This window comes from Epinephelus lanceolatus, chromosome 2, assembly GCF_041903045.1.
Source record: "Epinephelus lanceolatus isolate andai-2023 chromosome 2, ASM4190304v1, whole genome shotgun sequence".
NCBI classification, from domain to species: Eukaryota; Metazoa; Chordata; class Actinopteri; order Perciformes; family Serranidae; genus Epinephelus; species Epinephelus lanceolatus.
The window spans coordinates 29,379,808-29,407,165 of NC_135735.1; the positions used below are offsets into that span (position 1 = coordinate 29,379,808).

Consider the following 27,358-nt stretch of genomic DNA (forward strand, 5'->3'; position numbering starts at 1 on the left):
TTTTGGCTTCTAACCTCTCCTTTATTCTCTCCTTTATAATTTTTTTCTGTCTTTTCTATACACGTAAATAAAGAAAGCAAAAAATAAATAGAAAAAATAAATAAAATAGAAATAAAAAATAAAGAAATGAACTCAAACTAATTAAAATACTAAATATACTAAAAAAAATGAATAAAACTAAACTAAACTTAAACTAAACTAAACCATGATAAACACGATAAACTAAACTAAAACATTAGACAAAGAAGTGCTGCAATAATTTAAGATAATAGTAATAATAATAATAATAATAATAATAATACAAATACTAATAATAATAATAATAATAATAATAATAATAATAATAAAGAGGGAGTATTATTTTACTGGTTTTATTTAGAGTCGTTTATTATTTTTTATGTGTATAAGTTTGATTGTGAAGATTAATGTTTTATATTGAAGGAATCGCACCGGAAGTGCTATTGTTTTTGCTGCTGGCGGAGCGGAAGTCAGGTTTCTCGCCATTTTGAGATCGGCCAGGCGTTGAGCGGCTAGTTGCTCGAGGGCAATGTGATCGACTCTTTTGAAGCTATGACGATACCTTAGTCGTTTTTAAGTTGCCATCACCTTATTATTTGGGCGTTAATCCAATTGATAAATCATTTCTAATCCAGATTACTCTTCCAGCCATGTCCGCCGAGGGAACAGCCGACCAGGTAACGTTAGCTAACGTTACATGTAGTTGTGCTCAGGGGCTAGCTAAACCTGGCTGAAGCGCTAGCATAGTTTAGCTTGTGTGTTAATCTTGGATAGCGTAAGCATGTAAACTTTGCTTGAATATATTCATTAAGTTATGTTTATACGTCACTGTTAGATCGTATTATACAGGTATAGAGACGGTTTGTTTGGGGGTTTGTCGTGAAGCTGTAACTTTAGCCTGCCGTTGACTAACGGTAGCATTGTTGCTACGGTTGTCCAACGATAACGCGTTGAGTTACCTTAACATCACCTGCATGTTACCTTGATATGTATTCTCAGTAACTTCCAGGTAGTCATTGTAACTGATTAACGATTTTGGATGCTTCTTGGTGATGTCAGTTACACAGACCTAACTTAGCTAGCTAGTGGGGGAGGGGAACAGTGTTCTTAAATTGTACCTTGATTTGCCGATTAAATAGCCGCAGGGTTTACACTCTTTATAGTTATGCTGCACACTGCAGGGGCGTGGCCACGAATTGAGGGCCCCATTAATCAATACTGCAACCATCCGTGTATAATAAACATGCATTCAGCCCAATGTTTTCCCTCCTCAGCCGTGAGCCCCGAGACTCGTCACCACAAGCATCACAGCACACCGCAAGCCATTCAGCAGCATAACCCTTTTTTCTCTCTGTGTGCCTTTGTGTTGTGTTACAGGCGGCGGCAGAGTATATTCCAGAGAAGGTGAAGAAGGCAGAGAAGAAGTTGGAAGAAAACCCATATGACCTTGACGCATGGAGCATTCTGATTCGAGAAGCACAGGTTTAGTGACACAGAGTTGTATTCCTGGGGTTAAGCAAACTGGGAATACGGGTGGGGGTGGATAAGAGGGTTAGGAATGATAGATTGTTAAAATACATAGCATTTCATCTTTTCTTCTTTATGATTGCTCATGGAATGTAAATGCATTCTCCTTCTTTAGAACCAACCCATAGATAAAGCAAGGAAGACATATGAGCGACTTGTCGCACAGTTCCCAAGTTCTGGCAGATTCTGGAAACTATTCATTGAAGCTGAGGTTAATATTTTTTATTTTTTTTCTATAGTGTGCATGGCTGGGGATTTTTCTAACATGATCAACAATGTGATTTTCACACAAACAAAATGTCTCATCAATCAATGAAGTTTAAAGTCACGATTCTTGCTCTGAGTCACCAGGCCTGACTACTCTGTTTGCTTGTAGTTATTAGTTCAAGTTTATGATTGACATCATGACTATGAATAAAGACATTTGGACAGCTGAAATCATCTTCCTGCCAAAGAATATCCTACACTATGATGGACCTGTAAGGAAAACAGGTAGTAAACTTTTCATATGTCAGGCTCTAGCAAGACTCATGAAGAATTGTGCCTTTAAACACAAACAAAGGGGAAATAAGCTATAACCATTTCTTTTTCAGACAATTCTTATGTTCCCAGGATTTTTAAAAAAAAAAAAAAAAATACATATTCTCTGCGTCATATTTAAAATGGGGTAAAAATGCATTTGTTGCATGTTTGGTCTGCAACAGTATTAAAACTATTTTAATGGTATTGGAGTGCATTAGCCTTTTATTCACTTGTTGTGTCAATTTATTGCCTCCTGTGTCATTTCTTTCGGGTAATTTTATAAACAAATATTTTGATTGTGTGGCCCATTCTTTCCTTGAGATATCTCTCCCCACTTCTCCTGAATATACAACAAGCGACCCATATCCCTTGATGCCATCAATGAGCTTTGCTGTTATGCAATAAGCTACTGATAGGATGATTCATTTTCCCTCGCACATAATCATTTTTGCTAACCCGGTGAAGTGCATTTTCTGATGCCCTCCACCTCTGCAGAGGACTACTGCAATTGGTGTTAAACACATTGCACCGAGTTTCACAGCATTATCAAGCATCAGAATTTAGCTCCTAGTGCAAAGTTCAGCATGTAGTTTTGGATAATGATTACCTCTATGCTGTGAGCTGAACGTTGCAGTATGTCGAGGTTGTCATGGTTTTTGTTGTGGGGTTGCTCCCCTGCGTCAAGCTACTGCTGCCCCCTCCCATCCCCCATACCGTCTTCCAGTCTTCACCCACTAGGATTACCCAGTGCCTGATGTGATATATGTAATGAAACGGCTATACATATGACATGAAGAAGGAACACACTGCAGCCTTTTCCAAATGGACTAGGCTTCTCAGGAACAGTCCTTAATATTTTATTTTTAGCCTACAGATGGCACTAACTGTACTTGTGCCAGTAAAGCATTAGTGTCACTCTCCACACCACTAACATGCTCTCTAACTGAGTTGACAGCCGGCACCAGCATTAAAAAGCCAGAGCAGTTACTACAGCGAGTAGAGATTTCATTTGTGGATCCTAAAGAATACAAAGGAAGAGAGAGAGAGAATAAAATTAAAGTAGATTAAAACACACTAAAGCTTTAGTTTGTGGCAGGCAAGTACATTTCTTCTTAAGTGCCAGATTTAATATTCAGATTGGTTTGACACAAGCCCGTAATTACCCTGATGCTCTATATATTTAAGTAAAATATGCAGTATCTCCAGACAGAGAAAGGATAGTTTGAAATTTAATGCTATAAATCTCATACAGGTGCAGCTTTGGACTGTTATTGTTGGGGAGGAGGGTAATTGTCAAAAGTATCTGTGGAGTATGGGGATGACTTAACCGGAGTGCATCTATAGCAGACAGACAACAGCACCCACTTGTTGGAATGACGTATTATGTCAATGTTAACATTTGCAACAAAATAAAGAAAATATATTGATCATGCTTTTTATTTTTTTATTGTCAAGTGGTAGGTTAGTGTTTCTAAGTGTATTTTTTTAGGTTCCTACCAAGCCACAAATCCACAGAATATACTTTTCAAAGATAAAGTTAAGGGGAAAGTGGGCAGAATAAAAATGAAGAGCCAGTTACACTGCAAATAGACCAAATCCCTCAAAATACAAATAAAAATGTAGCTTTATGTGTTTATTAAGTTCTAAAATCCGTTTGTCTATTTATTATTTCGCCATCACCTCTCCCCACTAAACTCTCAACTCCAATTCAGCCCAAAACACAAACCAAGATACTGGTATGACTACAATTTAACTGACTAGTGCATCTATAGCAGACAAATGTAAGCACCCAGTTGTTTGAGTGACATAATGTCACGTAAATGTTAACATTGGCAACAAAAATAAAATATAACAATTATGCTTTTCAGTTTTTTATTCTCAAATTAATTGATACGTGTATTTTGGTATATTTTGTGTATTTGTTTAGGTTCCTACCAAATAGAAATACTATGAATATACTTTGAATTTAGTTTAGGGGAAAGTGGGTTCAAAAATGAGCCAATTACACTTCAAATAGGCCGGTCTCTTGAAAAACAAAAATCTAGCTTTGTTTATTGAGTTCTAACTTCTTTTCACCTATTAATTATTTGGCTATCACCTCTCCCCACTAAACTCCGAACTACCATTTAACCCAAAACGCAACATGAGATACTAGTTTGGCACATTTGGACTCAAAGACTGGATATTTGAATTAGCATGACATTAATTATTTATTTATTAATTGATGTAATTCTGGCTGGAGATTTAAAAGCAGACTGTGTGTTCCTAAAATCCAATTTTCAAACCAGTGCATGTGTTGGCAGTGTATTTTAATAGCTTGCAACTCATTTGCACTTCATAGCATATATGGTAAGTATGTGGAATAACTCAAACCCCCCCCACCCCCCCCACCCCTGTGATATTCTCAATACTCTGCACTTTTTACTTTATGGAATACAAAGTGTGTGAGAGTCTGGTTCACTTTAGGTGTTACACCAACCTCATGCTCACATCTTGCAGAGAGTGCAGCTCAATAAGGATTACCTCACACGTTGCATTCACTGAAACGCCAAGTGGAGAAAATGTGCCAACACATGTTGTCTGACACAATAAGATATTTTTGCCCCACCCCCCTATAACGTGATGTTGAAAATCATAACATGTCTCGTGCAGTGTGTGAGAAGGGTATACTGAGGCCGGCTTCCTCAGTCTGTCAGTTTAGGAAACTATTTCAGGGTACCATTTGTCATGCTTTCTTTTCTTTTTGTTGTTGTAAGGATTCATTAATCGGTTTTCAGAGGGTCACAGCATGGGCAGTATGACAGCCAGAACTAAAATCCTAACTCAGAGACTAATTTATTTTCTCATAGAAAGTAAATATTAAAGTCTTATTGCTTGTATTTGCAATATTGTACTCCATCTAAAAGTGGTAACCAAATGCAGTCAAGTTTCTGTGTATTCACAGCTTGATTTTTGAGTTAGTGCACACTGTTGTTAGATGTAGAATAATACAAATATCAGTCAGTCAGTCAGTACTTTGAACTTTACTGTGTTGGACCTGAGAGAAATGGATCACAACCGTATAATTAATGAGTTTCCATTTTATTATGTGAACTTTATTGCCTCATATTAAAGTAAGCTGAGAGTGTGTCTCAAGGATCATATAGGTGTTTTAGAGATTTTTTTTTCTGGCAGTGATCTATAAAGTTTGTGTTTTTGAAGGCTGTGATGTAACAGGGTGCATATCTTTTAGAGCAGCACCAAGAGGTGTTGTAGTGTTTCCCTCCAGGAGGAGTATCTAGAAAGATCTGTAACCATTTCATCAGCATATTATACCAGTATTGCAGCCTAACTGCTGTGCATTATATAGCTGATCTATTTCAGCGTAACACATGGAGGATTTGGTTCAGTTGTTTTAAGGGCTCAGATTTAACTGATTTTGGACTACCAAGACATAAAGTTTATACCTACATTGTAACCAAATGTATTTACACACTGAAAAGCTCAAATCTTGCATTAGGTCATGCTCAGTGTACGTTATCCGAAACAATCTCGATATTATTTTGCAGGTGAATAACCTGATTTCTTGGCAAATAGGAATAAACACAGCACATGCATGTCATAACACCAAAGTCTCTCTGTTCCCACCAGAGATTCACATTTGCTGTGTCTGTGTGTTTTTAATGAAGGTGAAACCTAAATGTGTCAGATGTGTTGTGGCAGTACCTGGAATGACTAATGTAGGTCATTCTGTTTTTGGGGAAGGTACCCTTAAGACATATTACATTGTCATTAGTTATTACTGTGTAGGTTTACAAAAATCCAGCTTCGGCAAAAAAAATTCTTTCTTTTAAATATACTTTTGTAGGGGTCCAGTGAAGAGGTCGTGCCAAATTAGATTTTTTTTTTCGTGTTTCAAGTTGGCCAGTTGTGTGAAATGTATGCAACACCTCAGAGTTTTCATCTTGAATTATTAAATGTTGCATTTTTCTTTGGCTGTTGTGTACCATTTGTATATACCAATGCAGATGCAGATACATTTATGCTTTTTAAAGTACTTTTTGGGCCTGTAATCTATAGTGGACTGTTGAGAGGAGAGACAGGACACAAGCCGAGGGCAGGGACTGAACGTTTTATCACAGTGTGGAATGCATCTCAACCAACTAAACTTTGTTACAGCAGGTCACTCAACCAATCTGACACAGGGGAGTTAAGTTGATAATATTGTGTGAATATTATTAACAGTATTCTCTATATCTCACCATGGAGACAAGCTTGTGAACTTGCACCTGCAAAGCAGTGTTGTTGATTTCACTGTAACAAAACAAGCTTCTCAGTGACTCAGGGATATTTACTTACCATGTAAACTATTACCATGTCACTTCCAGGCTGGTTTATTTTAGCCTCTTCGCTATGTAGAGCACATTAAACATGGAACATGAGATGGGATTGCTCTACCCACCTGCTAATACCACAGAAACAACAGCCTCTGCTGTCTGTACTGGAGGGTGCTGCCAGACTGTAGCTTCAACTCACCAGCAGTTGGCCATGAAAAATTAATTGCTGCAACAGTGTTTACCAAGGGAACACACCTACGGCTGTTTATAATATTAGATACTATTATATAGTTAGTATGTTTCTTGAAACTAATATTTAAAATCTGCATTTTGAATTTTATTCTGGATTTTTTTTCCTGTATCACATGGGCACTGGTGTCTTCCTGGGTTATAAAGAAAATAAACCCCTTTTCTTAAAAAGTAATTTGTCATTCTTGTGTGAATTTCACTTTGTTGATCTTAGAAAGTCTAGTGAGTGTGTGAGTGGTCACATTTGCATGAATACATGTTTCCTGCAAGCCGACAAAGTAGAGGAGACTTTTGAATTAACGTTGCATTTACACTCTTATTTGCAGATCAAGGCTAAAAACTATGACAAGGTAGAAAAGGTAAGTGTCCATCACACTCCTGATTCTGATAATCAGGGAGGGTCATCTTACTGTTTCTAAGTTTTCTTCCTGTTGTATACCATAATGCTTTTTGTGATTTCCCCTAGAATGTGCACACACAATTTCACAATTACAGTGTCCATTTAAATAATCATTGTATTATCAGGCATTCAAGTTTTTGTCCCAATAAGCACAAAAGTGCAGATGGCAGAAAATGTCTTTTTGTTTTTTGTTAAATAAAGTGCCTTTGGAGTTGACTTCTCTGCATACTGACTTGTAATCATTGCTGTTATTGAAACACCTTTTTATATACAGCCATGGTTTTGATTTAAATGTAAATTTATCCAACCGATGACACTGTTACCTTTGCATTAGCTTGAAACAGATTTTTTTCTTTCTCTTTTTGTTGGTTTCCACTTTTAAGAAATCATACTGAGTGTATCTGTCAAAAAACACATCAAGATGACACATCCCTCAAACAAGCTTTAAACTGCGGTGTATTCATTTGAGTTTTGAGGAGCTCGCTGAAATGTAGGGCACATCTGAGGCCTGTCTAATGAAGCAGAATAAAGTGCACAGCACAACTGTGCTGAGTAAAACCTGGAACCTCCCCCCAAATCTGGCATATGGGTCAAAATAAAAACTGCTTTCCCCATAATCCTACATGGAATAGGCCACTAATGATTGGTATGCTAGTTTCAAGCATGGCTTTATAAAAACGAATGAATGAAACACTAAAGATAGGTGGTTGTCAGGTAGAATACAGTAAAATGTGTTTCTATTTTAGTTATTTTGTATTGTGTTCTTGCCCCTGTAGTTGTTTCAGAGATGCCTAATGAAAGTCTTGCACATCGACCTGTGGAAATGTTACCTCTCATATGTTCGAGAGACCAAAGGGAAGCTGCCCAGTTACAAGTAAGAGAACATGCTCCATAGTGAGGTCAAGTATGTTTACGTACTGCTGCACTGTAAAATACACATGCTTCATTTTCTCCCCCTCAGAGAGAAGATGGCCCAGGCGTATGACTTCGCCCTGGATAAAATTGGCATGGAAATCATGTCTTATCAGGTACACAGATCAGAGCTGTTTATATGTACCTGTGTACATGAGTCTCTGTTCACTGCTGTCACCTAATGGCTTTTCATTCCTCCTCAGATTTGGGTGGACTACATCAACTTCCTCAAAGGAGTGTAAGTGTTTGTCCTGTCATAGTGTGAGACTTCATGATATGCGTTAGCCAGGTCTTAATGTTGCCATTTCTGTTTTGTGTTCCTTCAGTGAGGCTGTGGGCTCGTACGCAGAGAACCAACGGATCACTGCGGTACGGAGGGTGTACCAGAGGGGCTGTGTGAACCCCATGATCAACATCGAGCAGCTCTGGAGAGATTACAGCAAATATGAGGAGGTGAGTGACCCACACTTGGCCTATGTCTCCCTACATGTTGTCACATATAGAGTCAAAGCTGGTAGAATATGAGAGCAATGAAGTGCTGGACTGACCTGTCTGTTTCATTGACAGGGAATCAATGTGCACTTGGCCAAAAAGATGATTGAGGACCGAAGTAGAGACTACATGAATGCCAGGAGGGTGGCAAAGGTGAGAGAAAGTGTGACAAATATGCACAGACTCGTTTTGAATCCTTGTGCTGTCTTTGTGAACTAATACAAACTGCTGCACGGTTTGTTTATAACGCAGGAGTATGAGACTGTGATGAAGGGGTTGGACAGGAATGCACCCTCAGTGCCGCCCCAGAACTCCCCTCAGGAAGCACAGCAAGTGGAGATGTGGAAGAAGTACATCCAGTGGGAGAAAAGCAACCCACTGCGCACAGAAGACCAGACCCTCATCACAAAGAGAGGTGACTGTTTGAGCTCAGAATATATTGTGTTCAAATTTGTAAATCTTTGCTATATATGTCCCCATGAACCCTTTTACTCCACTAATTGCCCTGATATGCATTTTGAGCAACAGTAAATGGAGATACATAATACATGATACATAATGCATGAGTGTTTCAGTCCTGTAGGAATGGAGCCACTGGAGGGCGTAGGTTGACACTTTCTCCCTATTTAAATGCATTGATTCTGTATTCAATTTGTTGTGTTCTGTGTTGCAGTGATGTTTGCATATGAGCAGTGCCTGCTGGTGCTCGGCCACCATCCTGACATATGGTATGAGGCAGCACAGTACCTGGAGCAGTCCAGCAAGCTGCTAGCAGAGAAAGGGGTAAACGCATTTAAGACCTAAATGTTACATGTTATGTGAATTTGTCAAAAACCTGTTGCGTCTTTTTCAGAGACGTCTGACTTCAGCTGAAAATGTTTTTCCCCTCAGGATATGAATAATTCCAAGCTGTTTAGTGACGAGGCAGCTAACATCTACGAACGTGCCATCGGGACTCTCCTGAAGAAGAACATGCTGCTCTACTTTTCCTTCGCCGACTATGAAGAAGTGAGCGTCCTGTTGCGTACTCAGCACAAGCCGTAATCAGCACAGTAAGAAATGTGCGGACTCATCAGCATGTACATTTTTGCTTCCCTCGCAGAGTCGCATGAAGTACGAGAAGGTCCACAGCATCTATAACAAGCTGCTGGCCATCGAGGACATTGACCCCACGCTGGTCTACATTCAGTACATGAAGTTTGCCAGGAGGGCAGAGGGCATCAAGTCAGGTCGCACCATCTTCAAAAAGGCCAGGGAAGATGCTCGCACGCGTCACCATGTGTACGTGACAGCAGCACTGATGGAGTACTACTGCAGCAAGGCAAGTGCACACAATCACATAGCACAGTGGTGCCTCTCCCCTGGGTGCCAGCTGGTGCTGAATAAACCACAGTTCCAGCTCACACCAGGATACTTGGGTTGACACTTATTTTATCAACAGCTTACATATAAAAAGGAGCAAACAACACTTCTTACATGTTGCTCCATCAGATTCCCTCTGTGCTAAATTGCCATCAGGTGTGCCTTCTAAATAATCATGTGCTAAATGGGATAGAATCCAACTGGTGTGCTACAAAAGATGAACAATAATGGCAATGACAACTATAATTCTACTGTGCAAAATTAAAATAAATGTTACTTTTTATACAATATTGAGATACAAGCAATGTTAAGAGTACAACAGACGATAAGTAGATCCAGATTACATACATTTCCATTAAGATACCATTAATATCAAGTACAAAAAACATGAAAATATTCTCTTAGAAAAGATATAAAAGAATGGTAGACAAAAGATATCTGTCTTTACAAGGTAAGAGAAGGAAAGGGGTTGTGCCAGGAGGGGTTTTAGTGGCTCAGCTGTACCAATACGAGGTCACCAGTAGGCAGAGAGAAACCATGTAGGTTAAACATACAAATACAAGCTACAGAAATGGACTCGAGTCTGATGCCTCATTCAGCCCATCATATCTTTAGTATATGTACAGTGTGACTAAAGTCATCTTAAATGTGTATTTTTTATTTTTTGTTTTTTTAAATCTTTCTCCACAGGATAAATCGGTGGCCTTCAAGATTTTTGAGCTTGGTTTGAAGAAGTACGGTGACATTCCAGAGTACATACTGGCGTACATTGATTACCTCTCACACCTTAATGGTAGGTCATGTGTATAAAGACGGTGTAAGAAATCTTTTCTTTACTACAAATCCATTGTCTTAAAAAAAGTTGCTTCACTCATAGTAATGGAAGATAAATACTTAACCCTGTTTTTTCCTGTCTGTGTGTGCCCTCTCTCCCTCCAGAGGATAACAACACCAGAGTTCTGTTTGAACGTGTCCTCACCTCAGGGAGCTTGTCACCAGAAAAGTCAGGGTAAGAATTGATTGAAGTTGGGTGCAGGTGTGTTAGTGGTAAAATAATCAAAATCTCTGACGACGTTTGTTGATTTGTGTTTTTCCTTTCACCCTTCAGCGAGATCTGGGCTCGGTTCCTGGCCTTCGAGAGCAACATAGGAGACCTGGCCAGTATCCTGAAAGTGGAGCGCAGGCGATTCAGTGCTTTCAAGGACGAGTACGAGGGCAAAGAAACAGCCTTGCTTGTAGATAGATACAAGTTCATGGACCTGTATCCCTGCTCTGCTAGTGAACTCAAGGCCCTTGGATACAAGGTGTGTATTCTGCCCCATCTCTTGCTGCAAAAGCAGTTACACAGATCAGACTTTTCTCTCAACTGATATTTAAACTGTTTCCACTATGTGTTTGTAGGATGTGTCTCGTGCCAAACTGGCATCACTGCTCCCAGAGACCGTGGTGACGCCCTCTGCGCCTACACTAAAGGATGAAGCAGACCGCAAACCTGAGTACCCAAAGCCTGACACCAATCAGATGATCCCCTTCCAGCCACGTCACCTTGCCCGTACGTAGCCCTCAACTGTCTGAGGTCTTCTCTTAACTCTACTGAATGTGTTTCACAAATCAGTGAAACTATGTTTGGTTACTAAGTGGTGATTTAGGATTTTGTGAGGCTATTCATTGTTTTTTAGGTAAGTCCTGCACAGTATGTGTGTGAGAATTATGTTGTTGCTGTGCGTCTGCCCCTCTGTCTCTCCTACATTTCCTAAACACATCATAGGATCCATCTTTGATGTTGTCTCTCATGTTCCTCCCCACAGCTCCAGGTCTACACCCTGTTCCTGGTGGAGTTTTCCCAGTCCCCCCAGCTGCTGTTGTACTAATGAAGCTGCTCCCCCCGCCTACGTGCTTCACTGTGAGTACCAGCAGCAGCTTAATACTATCAAGCTCATGCTTACTGGTAATGCAATAAAAGACGAAAGGAGCTTTTTTATCTACTTGATGCATTAAGTTGATTGTTCTTTGCTGCAGGGTCCCTTTGTTCAAGTGGAAGAGCTCATGGAAACATTCAGGAGATGCACACTTCCTGAGAGTAAGTTGCTTTTGTCAGCACTTTGGATGAATCCAGACCATTTCTAATTTTAGTCGCACGAGCAACGTGGCTCTGGTGATGGAAATGTGAGTCAGATGGTTGGTAGGTCATCCAGTGATCAAACCAACACTTGGATCCAGAGTGAAATATCTTGACAACTGCTTAATGAAGTGTGTCAAGATGTTGTCCTGCTCCCTATCTGACATGTTACTGATGTTTATTTCTGTTTCCATAGCTGTTGATGCTGCTGTAGAGCTGATCACTGGTAAACAGCCCGATGCAGGAGGGGAGGGCAATGGATCCATGGAGAACCATGCCGTCGCCAAGTCACTCAAGAGGCCTAACGCAGACTCTGACGAGGAGGATGACAAAGGAGCCGTGGCTCCACCCATACATGACATCTACCGCGCACGCCAACAGAAGAGGATTCGATAAACCAACCGAAACACACTCTGAACCCAACGAGAATGTAATTTTAACAGGTGGTCACATGGGGTAAATGTACATGTCCACATTTCTGAGTGTGTCAGATTATACATCCATTTATCTCTGTACAGAAGACAAGCATACGCGCGTGCACACACACACACACACACACACACACACACACACACACACACACACATACACACAACTGAGTGTTCTTGTGGCTTTTTTGTTAACAGTTTTTATTTTTAAAGACTGTTCATTATATTGTACAAAATTTTTAATTCACCCTTTGATTTTGGCACACAGTTCAGTTTTGGCCTTGTGATGTTCCAGTGATGGCAAAGTGGAAACAACCTTTTTTTTTTAGATAACTGGAGGAAACACAGTTCCTTTCAATAAAAACTGAAAAGAATTCAACCAGATCTGCTCTTATATTTGATTTAATGATGTATAATGCGTCATTGCTGCCCTTTGAGTCCTCTTTTAGCACAGCCAGGCCAGGATTTATGAATGCCACTAGGGGGCAGCATCATATCTGCAAATTACTAGATTCCCTCTTACAGCAGGATTTCATAGGCTTAATTTTATCCTAGCAACATAACGTCTTTTCACTTAATTGCATTAAAATGTTAGATGTCGTGTCCAGACAATTCCTTAGTTGTGATCAACTCTACTTGACTGAAAAAAAAACTTACACAGGAAACATTTTCAGTTCCAGACAGCTGCTTGTTTTCACACTGGTGTTCTTACATCACTGTTTGTCTGCCCAGCACAGCCTTTGTTCTGAGTGTATGGCGGCCTATCTACACTCTGAGCCTATTCACAGGTAACCCTGTGGCATAACACAGTTTATGCAGAACACCACTCTGCTGCCACATAATAAAGCCAGAAGGCCACTTTGAAATGTGCACCGTTTGGAGAACTGAATTGCTCTCAGAAACTCCAACAACCACTATAATACAGAGAAAAGTCTTCTCTGTGGATGTTTTTATCAGCGTTTGAATGATGGATAACAATTGTTTTACTAATAGTGCCACCAAGAGTACCCATCAAGCAAAGTAACTTCCTGTTGGTTCTCATTGTCAGGTTAGTTCAGAATTTCATGTCACTGATTACAGCTAGACATCAGTTAAAACACATTAAGGGTTCGGTGATTTTGGTGTCGAGCATCAAAGACATATCTAATGTCAGCCACCAAAACAAAACTAAACAAAGGATCTTGGAAGGGAAAGCACCACTCAGTTTCTGATTTGAATTGATGCACCACCATTTTGCATTTTAAACTGGACCCATGAGATGTTGATCAAAGTGTTTTGGCGGGAAACAATAACATAATAATTGAAACAGTACTGGCCTTATATAAAAAGTGGATGCAACATCACAGTACTTCTAACCTGCTTTTTAAAAATTGTTTACAGAGTGTATGAATAAGCATAAAACAGCCTTAGATTTCACAGTTCTGCCTCTGTAATAAAAATGAGCGGGTCTAAAAGGGGGCCATGTACAAAGCCTGTGTGGGAGTCCGCTAAGAATGGACTGCAAACTGTACCTAGAAAGTCAGTATTATTTGTGTTGAGTGCATGGATGGATGAACAAACCCAGGGGCCCAAAGTGTCAGCCCCCCCCGGCTTCCACCTGCAAAATGTTACTCAAATTAACTTGTAACGACCAGAGAGGGACTCAAAATGAGACACAAAGAGGCCACAAAAGATGCAAAGGCACTGTGAAGAGACACATAAGAACTACAAAAAGGAGCACAACAACCCCAAAGAGACACAAAATGACTACAGAGAGAGACAAATCAATCAAAACAGACAAGACAATGACCTCAAAGAAACACAATGACTACAAAAAGAGACAAACAACAAGAAAAAAAAGGCAAACCACCACAAAGTCTGTGTGTCTCACTGTTGTGTAGGAGGGGTAGTGGGTCCTTTTGCATATCTGTGCCCAGGGGCCATTGTCCCATGAGCCACCCATGGTTGTATGGATAAGTTACATTTGTTCTCTTTTCATCAGAATACACACACTTTGTGTCTGCGATTAAAAAGGGGAAATGTACACGTATGAATGTTAGACAAGTCCTGTTGAATTTTATTAAGCTTTGCCAAAATACAATCAACATGTGAGTGGTTTAAACTTAGTCTGGGGATGTTTTTGTTACCTGGAAATGTGGAAATCATTTCCTCAGCCGATTAGAGGGAGTGCGTAAAACTTATTTAAAACAGAACCCTGAAGACACCACTAAAACGTGGCTTTTTTTAAGTTTGAGTAAAAAAAAAACCTTACAAACATCTGTTTTCTTATATGGTGCAACAAACATGACAACCCAGAGGGCTGATTCTCATGAATGCCTCCGACTGTTCACTACAGCACAACATCAGACTTTCAAATGTCCAGGTTCAAATTTCCGTTCCTCGAGACATAGCTCCACTGTGCATCACAGTGTATATGAGAAACCACATGAACAGACACATTTTTATTGCTAACACTGTTCCTATTGCACAAGCACAAAGAATACATCCATTGAAAAATGATTTATGCAGACTTGTCTGAATTCCGTCAAGACGCATTGCAGTGTGAAAACATTTTAAAAAAAAAAAAAAAAAAAAAACCTCAACAGAACACTTGGTTCATTTGTCATTCTGGAAAAGTAACAGTCTCATATACAACTGACAAGGACATTTCATGTTAGTGTCCTGCACCAAATAAAATATCTGAAATGAAATGAAATATGTCCTTAAATATCGCAGCTTATCACGAGTCTCACAATTGAAATTCACATTCTTGTTCAGTAGTCTTAATTATTTACATACAAGCGAATAAAATCCACATGCTACACTGCACTTCTTCACATCTTAACATCACATTAGCTTTTGTTCTTTCCTACATCTACCTCTTTTTACATTATAATACATGAAGTAATAAATATCACTGTAGCAACATGTTGACAGTCGACAGTCTATTTCCAAAGTACTGAACAAAAATCTCTGGGTGGCCTTTATAAAACTGTCCAAGCAGCCGTCTTTTTTCTTTGGCCGAGAGTTTAGGGTTCTCGTGTACTGTCCGGAGTAACGTCCAGAGTTCTTCTTTAGTGGTTTTTTGTGCAGTTTCTGAGTAGGCCTTGGTGCTCACTCTTGTGCAGTATGTTGATCCTGCAGTAAGGAGAGATTGGACAAACTCAAATTAAATCAAGGAAGAGTTTGTCTCCACTTATAACAAGGCATTTCAAAGCAACAGATGGTGTAAGATCAACACCGAACATTAGAACCACTGACAGGTGATGTGAATATCATTGATCATGTCCCCCACCAAACACTGTTACAGACCAAGTTTGTCCCCAGTTCCCAGGACAATGCGCCATGCCACACCACAAAAGCTGTTTAGGAATGGCCCAAAGACCGTTACGAAGGGCTCAAGGCATCACCCTGGCGTCCAAATTCCCCAGATCCCAATCCGATCAAGCATCCATGGATCGTGCCGGTACCCCTGAGGTCCTCTGTCTGTGCCTCAACAGGTCAACAGCCACACCACGGATCTGACATGGCTTTGACCTGTCGAGGCATGGACACAGGATCTCAATCTGATCAAGTATCTGTGAGATGCGCCAGTACCCCACCTTACAACCCACAGGACTTGAAGGCTCTGCCTCCAGTGCCCTGGTGCCAGACAATACAGGACACCCCCAGAGGTCCTGTGTCCATGCCTCAACAGGTCAGAGCCAAGTTCGATCCGTGGTGTGGCGCTTGACGTGGCATGGACACAGGACCTCTGGGGCTGTCCTACAGTGTCTGGCACCAGGGCTTTGGAGGCAGATCCTTTGAGTCCTGTGGGTTGTGAGGTTGGGTATTGGCATGTCTCACACATACTTGATCAGATTGAGATCTGGGGATTTGGAGGCCAGGTTGCTGCCATGAGCTCTTGCGATGTGGCATGGCCCATTGTCCTTCTACGGGGAGGTACTGCCATTGGGGAGTGTTGTTGCCATGAGAGAGGGATTTGGTCTGTAACAGTGTTTGGGTGGCAGGACCCAAGGTTTCCCAGCATACCATTAGATTGTAAAGAGATGATCAAGGTTATTCACTTCACCTGCCAGTGGTTTGAATATTGCGGCTGATTGGTGAATATGTACAAGGAAAATCCACAAACCTGTGATCACATCTGGATCCTTCCCCGTCACAATATTCATTATTCTGTCACTGACCATCTTGTGCAATGAAACAGGAATCTGGTGCAAAGAGAGCAAAATAAGACGTAAGTTTCTATTTATCTTGACTTAAAGATCCAATTTTAATATGAATACATTATAACAAGTAGAATTATTATGTTTACTTAGTCTGTGGTTGTTGAATGTATTCTCTTTCAAGTAATATCTGATGTAAGGGTTGAGAACTTTCTAAACAGCCTGTGTACAGCAGCATTTTATCAACCCAATGACTAAGTTCTCTCACAGAGATGTGGATTGTTACGTCCCTCCCACAACGCCGGACACACACGTCACACACACACAAAGAGATGAATTAGGAACACTCACTTTGAACAGATCACGGTGGTTATCCATCATGAACAGAACCATTAGGTCCACCTTTCCTTTGGAGAGTCTTCTGCTGAAGACGATAGCACTTGAGAAAGACCTTTTCACCGCCATTCTGTTCTCAACCTGACAGAAAAATATTTCAACTTAACAAAGATCAAACACACACTTGCGCTGACTCACAGGAGAGGCAGATGAGTGCTCACCTCTTTGTGCAGTCTGACCTCCTGTGGTTTGGCTGCGACAGCCATGAATCTCAGGAGCCTGCGTAGTTCCTCCCTGCTGCGGGAGTCCTGCAGCTTTAGGCTCAGCTGCAGAGCCTCTAGAGCTTGCTCTTGTTTGCCGTTCACTGACAAAAGACCAGAGAAAATACAGGGATGAAAATGCTGAGCTTTGAGAAAAGCAACCCCTGTGATTAACCTGGCATGGGCTGCGAAATATATGAAACCTGCCTTAATGCATCACTATTAAAGCCTCATCAACCCTCCTGAAAACAACAGGACGCCAAAGTATAGTAGTTCTTACCTAGTAGCTCCGAGATGCCAGAGTGGATGTCAAAAACGTGGTTGCTGAGCAGAGGTGGCTGTTGTATGTGTCCGTAATGCTGAGCCAGGACCTCATAGAGCAGACTCTTACACCTGAGCAAGTCGTCAACACAGCTGGCCAAACCTCGACTCACCTCCACCACCAGTTCGTCAGGCAGAAACTCTAGACAGTCGACTGCCCCCGACATCCACTCATCAGCCCTGAGTGGAGAGGAAAGTGTAATGATTGTAAACACAGCCGACAGACAAAAAGAAGGTCCAGATAAGCTCTTGGCTTTCAGTGATTTAGAGAAAACTCGACTGCTTCCAGTAAGCATGGATTTGGTCGTTTACAGGTGAAAACACATGAAGGTTAAAATCAGATTACTTTTTTTTGATCACCAGGGGTAAAAAAACATTTCATCATGATTATTTACACAAGAAGCAGTAACAACACCACACTATAAAAACACTAATACAATAATAGTATTACCAATAAAAGGTATCAAAAGTAAAAGTACCAGTTACGCAGAATGGCCCCTGTTAGTCTCATATTATAATTATATTATTCGTTCATTAACATGTAAGCTCCAGTTTGTTTAATATAACAAGCAGATTTTAATTGCCTCATAGTTAAGCACAGTGATACTCAACTTACAGACTGCAGGCCAAATCTGGCCCTGAGGGTGCCGAGTGGCCCACTGACCATTTTCTAATTCACAATTAAAATAAACTGATTTACACTGGGATTTTCTTGTACTTAAAATGTAAATAGGTTGCCAGAGTAGATTAAAAAAAACATTAAAATTGCTTGTTTATTAAAAATAAAGGTGCAAGGGGGGATCCCTCAGAACCTTCAACAGAGGACCAGGCTAAGCCCCAAATGTCCTCAAATCCTAGATGCACCTCTGCATCTACCTGACCTGTGCAGGACTGCTGCGAGGGATTTGTCTCGTTTATTAATTTTATTTAAATAAATATTATCAATGCTTGTTAATTAACTGGCCCCTGGCCTACTGTCATTTTGCAAAAGTGGCCTCCTTGCAAAGCAAGCTGAGCATCCCTGGTTTACTCTATAATGTAAAATTGCAATCATATTTTATAAACTGATCACGCGTTTTGTATTCAAAATCTTTATCTACACTGTAAGTAGCAACTATAGCTTTTACATAAATGAATTGCAGTAAAAAAAAGTACAATAAGCCCCTTTGAAAAGCAGAGGAAGATAGGTAAGTACAAAGTATCATTAAAGGGAAATTCTCAGGTAAAGTACAGGTGCCTCAAATTGTATTTAAATACAGTATTTGAGTACATGTCATGTTCTCATTTATTTACCACCACTGTATGCAATGTTTGTTTTACCATCACTTCTGTGACTAGCCAACATTTAAATGGTTTTTTATCCTCGACACCTAATCATCATTTTACATTCAAATCAGCACATCAGTGCTTAAAAGGTTCATATTTTCATATGAGTTAAAGGGCAGGGCAAAACACAAACAGAAACACAAAGTCCTTACATACATATCCTTCATGTGATTTTATGAGAGGACTTACTGTGCTTCACTGAAGGCCTTGAGGACCTCTCGGTCTAGGTAGCTTGATGTATATAACAGGTCCGAGTCACTGTCCATGCCATTCAGGGGAGGCCTCGATGAGTCTTTTCCCTCTAGCAGCTTCTCCAACAGGGGGAGCTCTACCAGCTGCAGCAGCCTAAACACCGCCTGTTGGTGCCACACCTCATCCACAACTGTGAAAACACAGTTAAAAGCCATGAGGGTGATGGCTACACAGACACGTAAGACACATACTGTGAGTGAAAACACAGTGCCGATTTACGTCATTCTCTTCAGACAGAAGACCACTTACGCTCTTGTGAGAGACCGAGATTGATCATCTGAGGGGTGATAGTGGAGCTCAGGTTGAGGTTTCCCAGCACGTCCTCCAGTGCTTTGTCTGTTTTTGCAGGGGAGTGGGTGGAGTAGCTCAGCACCCCTTGTCTGAAGAGTCACATAATAACAGCAATCAGCGGAAATGATTGGAGAAAAAATACATACTTATTACAAGAACAAATTCAGCATCAGGCTGCAATGTTTTCTAGTAGCTGTGATTCAGTGACAATTTAGTGCTGTTGTGACTCTGGTCATTTCATATCCAACAGGCAAAGTAAATGCTCAATTTCCAGCATCGAACAGTTTATGATGAACATTAAATAGGACATGTGAAGCCTTTTCTCTTTATCTACGTTATTCGAAAGAAGACTTAAATTGGGCCCACGTTGCAAATTACATAAGCCTTATTTAAACCGTAACAGCACATGGCTCCTCTGAATCTTTCATCTCTCATTAGCGAGGCCTGCTCTCAGGTCCAGTCCGGAGCTGTCACTCTCACAACAGCACAAAGTGCTGAGGCCATGTGTTAGCACCTCACGGGTAATGCATCCTGTCTGTCTTTGCTTCATGCTCGACAGCCTCCCCAGAATTTAACTATGCTGCCTCAAAGTACAGAAGAATCAACAGAGTTTAAGGGAGTAGGCTGACATATTTGGAAATACTTGTTCACATTCTTGCTTAGAGAGTTTCTGTTGTCATCTCTGTAAGGTTAATATGAAGCTACAGCCAGTCAGTTAGCTTAGCACAAAGACTAGAAACAGGGGGGAAAAGGTAGCATTGCTCTGTAACAAAATCTGTTCACTGCCACCTCTAAAGCTCACTAATTGATTTGTTATATCTCTATTTTAAGTCGAAGACACACTGTAGATTTAGGATCTAGGATGTAGGTTATGTGCCAGACTATTTCCTGGCTTTGCTAAGTAAACCTCCCTGGAGTCTTTTCATCACTCTCTGCATGCTGCCAGCCAAGAAGTGGTACTCCAGCACATAATGTTTTAGTATCATATACAAATAAGATATAACATGTTAATTAGTAGCTTTAGAGGTGTTAGTAAGAAGATATCTTTTAACCTCTGTTGCAGTCATTCCCCCATATTTCCAGTCTATTTCAATTTTAAAACTACTTTATGATTTTGCAATTTAAAGGTCCAGTGTGTGGGATTGAGGGACATCTCTTGGCACAAGTGGTATATAACATTTATACGTTTTCATTAGTTTATAATCACCTGAAAATAGGAATCATTGTGTTTTTGTTACATTAGAATGAGCCGTTAATATTTACACAGGGAGCGGGTCCTATCCTATGGAGTCTGCCATGTTCTTTCTACAGTAGCCTATAGGACAGACAAGTCAAACACACCATCATAATTCTCCTACATGCTTGGCACGTGGGAGAAGTTTCAATTCTTTAACCTCACCGCTAGATGCCACTAAATCCTGCACACTAGAAGGAACTGTGCTGGGCTTTAAAGCCATGTTTTGTGGTGGCCAAACCATGGAAAGACAACATTAAGGTCTGTCACTTGATGCCATGTGGCCAAAAAGACGTTTTCCCATTGACTTACATTGTGAAAAAGACGTCTTTAAATCAGTGGATACATTTTTAACCCCAGCAAAATGACTTATTTCACTATCAGGATTTGATCCATTTGCTCCAGTAACATTTGGAAAGTCCAGAAGAACCTTAAACATTTTTATTCACATTCAAGTTTGCAGAGGGTTAAACTGGAAGTTAGACGCTCAGCTCCTGAGAGTCTGTAGCATGCCTACTCTATGGGTCCAGATCCAATAATTTGGTTTAACTTTTTTGTCTTCATGCACAACTGAGCAACTTTCATAAGATTGAAAGGGCCCCGCCTCCGATGCTGTATCTGGTTCTCTTGATGGCCACACACTGGTAATTAAGGGGGTTACTGGAATTTAACAGTATCAAGACATGACTGCATGATGGGACTTCAAGAGCCTGTGGTCATGCCTCACTGGTTTTCAGAGGCACCCAGTCTAAAGCTATACTAGATTGGGGATTAGCTCTGGAGGGAGGAGAACAAAGCAAATCAAAAATTAGACCTGGAGATGTTATGACTTTAGTCTGTACCTTTCACGTGATGGACTGTATCCATTCTTGTTCCTGCTCATGCTTGGTGAGTCATAGCCGCTCTCGATGGTGGTAGTGGAGTGAGACTTGGCATTGGTCAGCGGTGATGAGGAGCCAGTCGTCGCGCTCAGGAACCTGTACAAACTGCAGCTACTGTCCTCGAATGTGGCTCGCTTCTTTTCCTTCCCAAATACTTTAACGCCCACCGGCTCAAACACCCTCGAGTCCATCAGGGCCTGGCAGAGACGCACAGCCTTGTAGCGGGGCACCGCCTCATCACCGAAGAAACGGTTCAGGGTGATGTGTGCCAGCACCACGTCCACGGCCTCTGAGCCCAGGAAACAGTCATGGTAGGACTTGAGGTTGTGGCGCCGGCGCTTAACCTCTACATGAGTGTGGAGATTGGAGATGATGCTGCTCCAGATGTAGGTGGCACGGAAAGGTTTCCCAGCCATGCCTGGTGCTGATGGAGGGAGGCATCGGACGGATGGTGGGAAAGACAATCAGAGGCAAAGGAAAAAGGATTAAGAATAAGTTGAGCAATCAAATAGGAAACTGATAGGAAATTTATCAACAATTTCCATTGAGCTAGTTGGAAGCTTCTCAGATGTGAGAATTTGCTATTTTACTGTTGATTTTATCATGGTAAATTTACTATCTTTGGGTTTTGGACCGTCAATCACATGAAATTAACCAAATTATTGGGATAAATAATCAACTGCATAATTAAGAAAATAAACTTTAATACACACAGACACTGTAAAACCTCTACATTTCTTGCTCAACTTTCCTTAACACAAGTATTTTGGATGATTCAGTTGTTTCCACAGTCGACATTCTCAGCTTTGTCTATTGTCTGAGCACTTTCTCACAAAATACAGGAAATGGTGCTTTGTGTCTTTACCAAAAACACACTCCCTCTCCTCTGTGTAATGTCACAGAATCAGTTTTCATGTTACTGTATGTGGGTGTAACAGCTCAAGGGTCCAGGATCCTCTCACAGGGGTGCATCTCACGCTAATGCTCCAAAGCTTTGTTCTAATTCACTTAACAGATGTTTAACACCTCAGATTCAAAGGCTGCAGTCAGCCAGTATGGGTTAAAGAGATTGAGGAAAACAACATTATCTGTGCCTGATTTTCTTACCATATCAGACACCCAATGCTATCTGTCTACTCACGTTACACTCAATCACACACCCACAAGGAAACACAGACAATGTTCATATTGACAGCCTTCTATCATAAGAGATATCCTCATGTGTTCATGTTGTATTTTCCACTGGACGGAGTGCATTGCCACCAGCACAAATCACTCTGTGATTCATGCAATCAAACACTGACAAGGCTCCATCATGCAGTATCTCAACATTGCTCATCTGTGTTTAGTGGTTCTTTGTTGAGGGAAAATGACTTTTGTCATCCACCGCAAACCAGACCAATGACAGAAAACAGAGCTGGCCTTAGTGGGTCGTTAGTGGGTAGTGCGGCTTTCATCTCACAACAGGAAACATTTAAGGCTCGTTGAGCAAATGTTAGGGGAGGATCTGAGAGGCTCGCCGAGGCCTGGGAACATAAATCAGGCGTTGTCGGCAGCAGACCAGGCTCCATGTTATGATAACGCAACATGACAAATACTATTACTGACCCATCTGTAAAAGTTGAAGACAAAAACACTCGGGAACGGTGCAGCAGCACACAGATGTTCAGCCCACTCCTTTTGAAAGTACAACAACTCATACAGAGCCGAGGAAGGTGAGCGGGAGATATCACTGTGATCTGCTGATTAATGGGATACATCTACATCAAACTGCGTCTACCTCTGGGGGAGAAGAAACTGTCCTGAACTGGGGATTTGCATATCAGGGAAGAACAACTGGGGCTGCAGCAGCTGTTTGAGGAAGAGCACCTTTCAACAGCTTGTATGCATAATAGGAGTTATAAGAACTACAACAGGCTGATGATGCAAAGAATTCAAATGTTTCTTGCATTGTAAAGATTGAGAAAAGAATCTTTAAGTGTGACCATATTATGCAAATATCCTGCAGGAATTGGCTTGGCTCTACTTTTCTATCCATCTAGCCCTTTGGCTCCCATTCAGACCACCAAACGGCACTACTACCCCCACTCACAGTCTCAAGTATGTGCATCAGGGATTGTAACATCTAGTCCTAAACTGAACTACTTTTTTGGTCAGCTAATTGAAACAAACTGCATTATCAGACAGTTAGAGCAGGACCATCTGGAGACTCCCACCAGGGGTCCCTGGATTACACAGTCACACAATTAATCCGGATCTGATCAATATCCATTAATGCTTGTTAAAAAGGAAAAAAGGAGTGGGGGTCAGGTGTGGGTCAGAACAATCCTGGGAACCCGGCTGAGCCCTGTCACCTCTTGTTGCTTGAGCCAGACTGAGATTTGAGCCCAGTTTACACAGCTGACGCCAGACTTCTTCCCTGTGACTTTGGTCCTCTTTATAAAAAACACACAGATTGACTGCAGGATGATGAAAAGAGGGGACTGACCTGCAATTCAGCCTGTGACAACAGTGCGCCGTGTGTTTGCACACATCAGTGGAGGTAAATAACCGCAGAGGGAGCAGCGCAGTCAACACAGGGGGATCTTCCTCTTGAGAACACGCTCATAACCTGAGCTGTACTATCGCTCGCAGCAAAGCAAACGCATGGAGTTAATTTCCGAGCCCTGTTGCCAGACAGACCCTGCACCAAGCTCCGGACTAATGATTTGAGGCGGTGAAAATGCGCTTTGGCACCATCAGACCAGCAGGTTGATAACAGCCTGTGGCAGATACCTTCATTCCTCCAACATGCTGAGACCAGCAAGATTAACCGATGAAGCCTCGGGGCACAATATGAAGAAGCTGAACCACCATTGGCCCGTATGAATTTGAACCCTCGTATCCTGTGTGGTATAGATAACCTATGGTGGCCTATACACATGCGTAATTGCCCTGTTTTACCAGTTTTTTAACACAAACACTGAAGACTGCTGAGTCGACTGATGACAAATGTCAAAGATCTTCAATGCTGCTATTATTCGACTTTAAAAACTCATCAGAGACGTATTTAATAACAATTAAACTTTAATAAACCCAGTATCCTAAATAATAGCCTATCTAATAGATGTACTTTAAAAAACGTCACAAAAAGCCCAAACAATGGTGATATAAATATTGTAACCATATTTTAGAAAAACAAACACTCTTTAGTAGAAACATTTCGATGCGCATTAAGCCCCTAGTCCTATTAGAAGTAGTAACACAAATATTCCCAGACGCACGGTGCGCGTAAACATCACTGAAATATGGCACATTACATTTCTACTGCGAAACCATTAGTTTCTAATAAATCCGAATTAGCAGCAGGCGACACATGGAAATGTAATTTCTTTAAACACCCCAACCCCACACAGCAGGTTACACAGCTGAACAAGCCCAACTAAAACATTGCTGTAAATAAACAACATCTAGTCTTTCTCTGGTCATTTTAAAGTGAGTAAAATTGCATTACCTGGTGTTCGGTGCATGAAAACTTCCTCCAGTGACTGTACAAAAAGCCATTCAGACCATGTCCTTGGTCTTCAATTCACAACGTGACGCACGCAACTAACTCCAGTCAACCCCGAAACCGTCCCCTCCTACTGAGATATATTATTCATGAGCCAATCACCGCCCTCCCTGGGTATTATTAACGTGATAATGAGCCTGTCTGTGTTTCCCTGAGGTCTGACAAAAGGCACATTAACTCACTCATGTTTACATTTGGGCATTTCTTCCTGAGCTGAAACTGTAAATAAGGAAAAGTCATGGTCAGGCACACTACAGTGCTACCATGGTGTAACCAAAGCTCCTTCTGTGGATTGTTTTAACTTTACAGGTGGCACAGATTATTTTCATTTATCACATGGAAGCATTAGTCATTAGAAAGCAATGTTGAGTAGCCACAGGCAATTGATAATATATTTCCTCCTAAATTTTACTTACTTGTCAAATCAAAATCTTTCAGTTTAAAGGAAATGGTAAAAATCCAGGAAGTTGTCAGATAACCTTTCACTCACACAGTAACACCCTTAAAGCCAACACTTGAAGTAAATCTGGTCTGATAAAGACCCACAGTATTAAACAGCAGCCACCAGAAGCAATTTGAATGACTGACTTTTAAAGGATACACAAGGAAACACAAAATATATGAATGGAAATGTTTTGGGGAAAACAGTTTCCTCTGTCCTTCAGCCAAAACAAGACTACACTGGAGTGACACAGTCTTTAAATACGTGACTGCAGGTGCTGTGGGTGTCAAAGTGATCCAACCTGGGGTCATCTATACAGGCAGAAGGTCATTCCTCAATACCGTCATCGTAAACAAATGTACAAAGCCCAGAGTAAACACACAGGAGCTGTAGTAGGGACAGATTTCACAAAGTGAGCCTCTGACCTGGTGCTTTCTTTCCTGAGGTGTAATCTGACAATGGAAAAGCAGTAAGCTGACACTGTAAACCCAATGTTGGTCACTCGCTGAAAGGGAGACAGAAAGGAAGACAGCGACTGTCATCATGAGACAAAAGTATGGTGCAACAGGGTGAGGCGTGCAAACCGGTTTGATTACTGTCGTCTTCACCTCTTTCACATAAAGAAATGTTGTTTTACACCAGGTCAAGTGAGAATGTACAGGCAGTAAAAAAAAAAGGAAGAGATCTCATTTGATAAGAGGAGAGCTGTAAGCAGAAGGTCAATAGTTTGCCTTCCCAGACAAAGCACAGAGGGACATTTTTTGTCTCCCTCACTTACTGTTGAGCTGCAGTGTTTTTGGTGCTTGAGCTCCACTAAGAAATAAACAATCTGTCACCTGTGTGTCCACCAAGTGCAGTAATAAATTGCTTGAGTACCCCTTTAAGAATATAAAATGGAGACATCCACATGGCTCAGGGGTTAAAGGAATACTTCACCCCCAGTATGACAATTTGTATATCAGTTGCTGACTCTGAAGATTGAATTCCCGTGGAAAACTTTGTTTTCTCCAACACATGCCTCCAGCGTAAACAAAGATTCCAACATTGGAGAAAATTCTTGATAAACTGGTGTAAAGGGGGACCACGTTAAAAGGTCCAGTGTGTAGGGTTTAGGGCCATCTATTGGCAGAAATGGTGTATAAAATGTCATTAGTTTATAATCACCTAAAAATAAGAATCATGTTTTTAAAGATTTTTTGGGGGCATTTTTTGCCTTTAATGGACATGACAGTTAAGTGTGAAAGGGGGAGAGAGAGAGGGGATGACATGCAGCAAAGGGCCACAGGCCGGACCCGAACCCAGGCCGCCGCGGCAACAGCCCTGCACATGGGGCGCCCACTCCACCACCAAGCCACCGACACCCCAAAAATCATGTTTGTATTACCTTAGAATTATCCATTTATATCTACATAGGCAGAATCCAAATGTCCACACTTCACCGTATTTGCAGGCTCGCCAACATTGCAGGAAGTCTGGGAGTGCTGAGGGCTGTCCAATCCACAATTTATCAAGTCCACATGGGGCCTCAAGCTGACTTTCTGCAGACTTCCAGAGAGTCTGCTTGAGGTGCAGACTTAAGCAGACTTCACTGATTTAATGACCCACAGTTCATTGCAATACGGACATGACGTTGTGGTTTTTTCAACTGCTGAAACAAAAACTTGTTAACGTGTAAAATTTTTATTGATAGTTATAGGCTATCAAAATGCTACTTGAATTGTGTGGTTCAGAAATAATATTCAACCACATCATGATACAGAAACATTACAAACATTTGTTTTTGAACCCCTGTAGCCTGCTATATTGAGATGTATTGATACATTTTTGTTCAGTCACAAAAAAAGGCTCTTCAAGGGATTTATATCTTATTATCTGCAGGAACCGATGAGTAGGCACTGTTCATCAACTTATATGACAGAATATGAATATGACAGCAGTGATAACTAAACGTTTCCATGGCAACGAGTAAAACAGT

At 41.0% G+C, this 27,358-nt stretch overlaps 2 protein-coding genes across 2 annotated transcripts; one reads left to right on the forward strand and one right to left on the reverse strand.

Moving 5' to 3' along the window:
* Window positions 1-483: 483 nt before the first annotated feature.
* Window positions 484-12,727, forward strand: cstf3 (cleavage stimulation factor, 3' pre-RNA, subunit 3). The gene is made up of 20 exons (XM_033627292.2): window positions 484-695; window positions 1,396-1,500; window positions 1,661-1,756; window positions 6,959-6,991; window positions 7,809-7,906; window positions 7,994-8,060; window positions 8,148-8,182; window positions 8,271-8,397; window positions 8,512-8,589; window positions 8,689-8,851; window positions 9,110-9,219; window positions 9,328-9,444; window positions 9,539-9,757; window positions 10,489-10,591; window positions 10,738-10,807; window positions 10,907-11,102; window positions 11,200-11,350; window positions 11,607-11,701; window positions 11,818-11,878; window positions 12,114-12,727. The coding sequence occupies exons 1-20, from the start codon at window positions 669-671 to the stop codon at window positions 12,311-12,313; spliced, it is 2,151 nt and encodes a 716-aa protein (XP_033483183.1). The 5' UTR covers window positions 484-668; the 3' UTR covers window positions 12,314-12,727.
* Window positions 12,728-14,374: 1,647 nt separating this feature from the next.
* Window positions 14,375-25,004, reverse strand: depdc7a (DEP domain containing 7, paralog a). Its single transcript, XM_033618108.2, has 9 exons — window positions 24,885-25,004; window positions 21,353-21,815; window positions 19,235-19,365; window positions 18,923-19,115; window positions 17,367-17,587; window positions 17,048-17,190; window positions 16,842-16,967; window positions 16,457-16,535; window positions 14,375-15,462 (listed from the first exon to the last, which is right to left on the reverse strand). Exons 1-9 carry the CDS (start codon window positions 24,898-24,900, stop codon window positions 15,239-15,241), a joined length of 1,596 nt encoding a protein of 531 aa, XP_033473999.1. The 5' UTR covers window positions 24,901-25,004; the 3' UTR covers window positions 14,375-15,238.
* Window positions 25,005-27,358: the final 2,354 nt, after the last annotated feature.

Excerpts from the sequence above, each read along its gene's own strand:
- cstf3 (XM_033627292.2), top strand. The coding sequence starts at position 669 with ATGTCCGCCGAGGGAACAGCCGACCAG. Across the intron at positions 9,220-9,327 it reads AGCTGCTAGCAGAGAAAGGG|GATATGAATAATTCCAAGCT; the intron begins GTAAACGCATTT and ends TTTTCCCCTCAG. Across the intron at positions 11,879-12,113 it reads GAGATGCACACTTCCTGAGA|CTGTTGATGCTGCTGTAGAG; the intron begins GTAAGTTGCTTT and ends CTGTTTCCATAG.
- depdc7a (XM_033618108.2), bottom strand. Across the intron at positions 19,366-21,352 it reads TACAGTCCATCACGTGAAAG|ACAAGGGGTGCTGAGCTACT; the intron begins GTACAGACTAAA and ends GTGACTCTTCAG. Across the intron at positions 16,968-17,047 it reads AGGTCAGACTGCACAAAGAG|GTTGAGAACAGAATGGCGGT; the intron begins GTGAGCACTCAT and ends TTTTTCTGTCAG.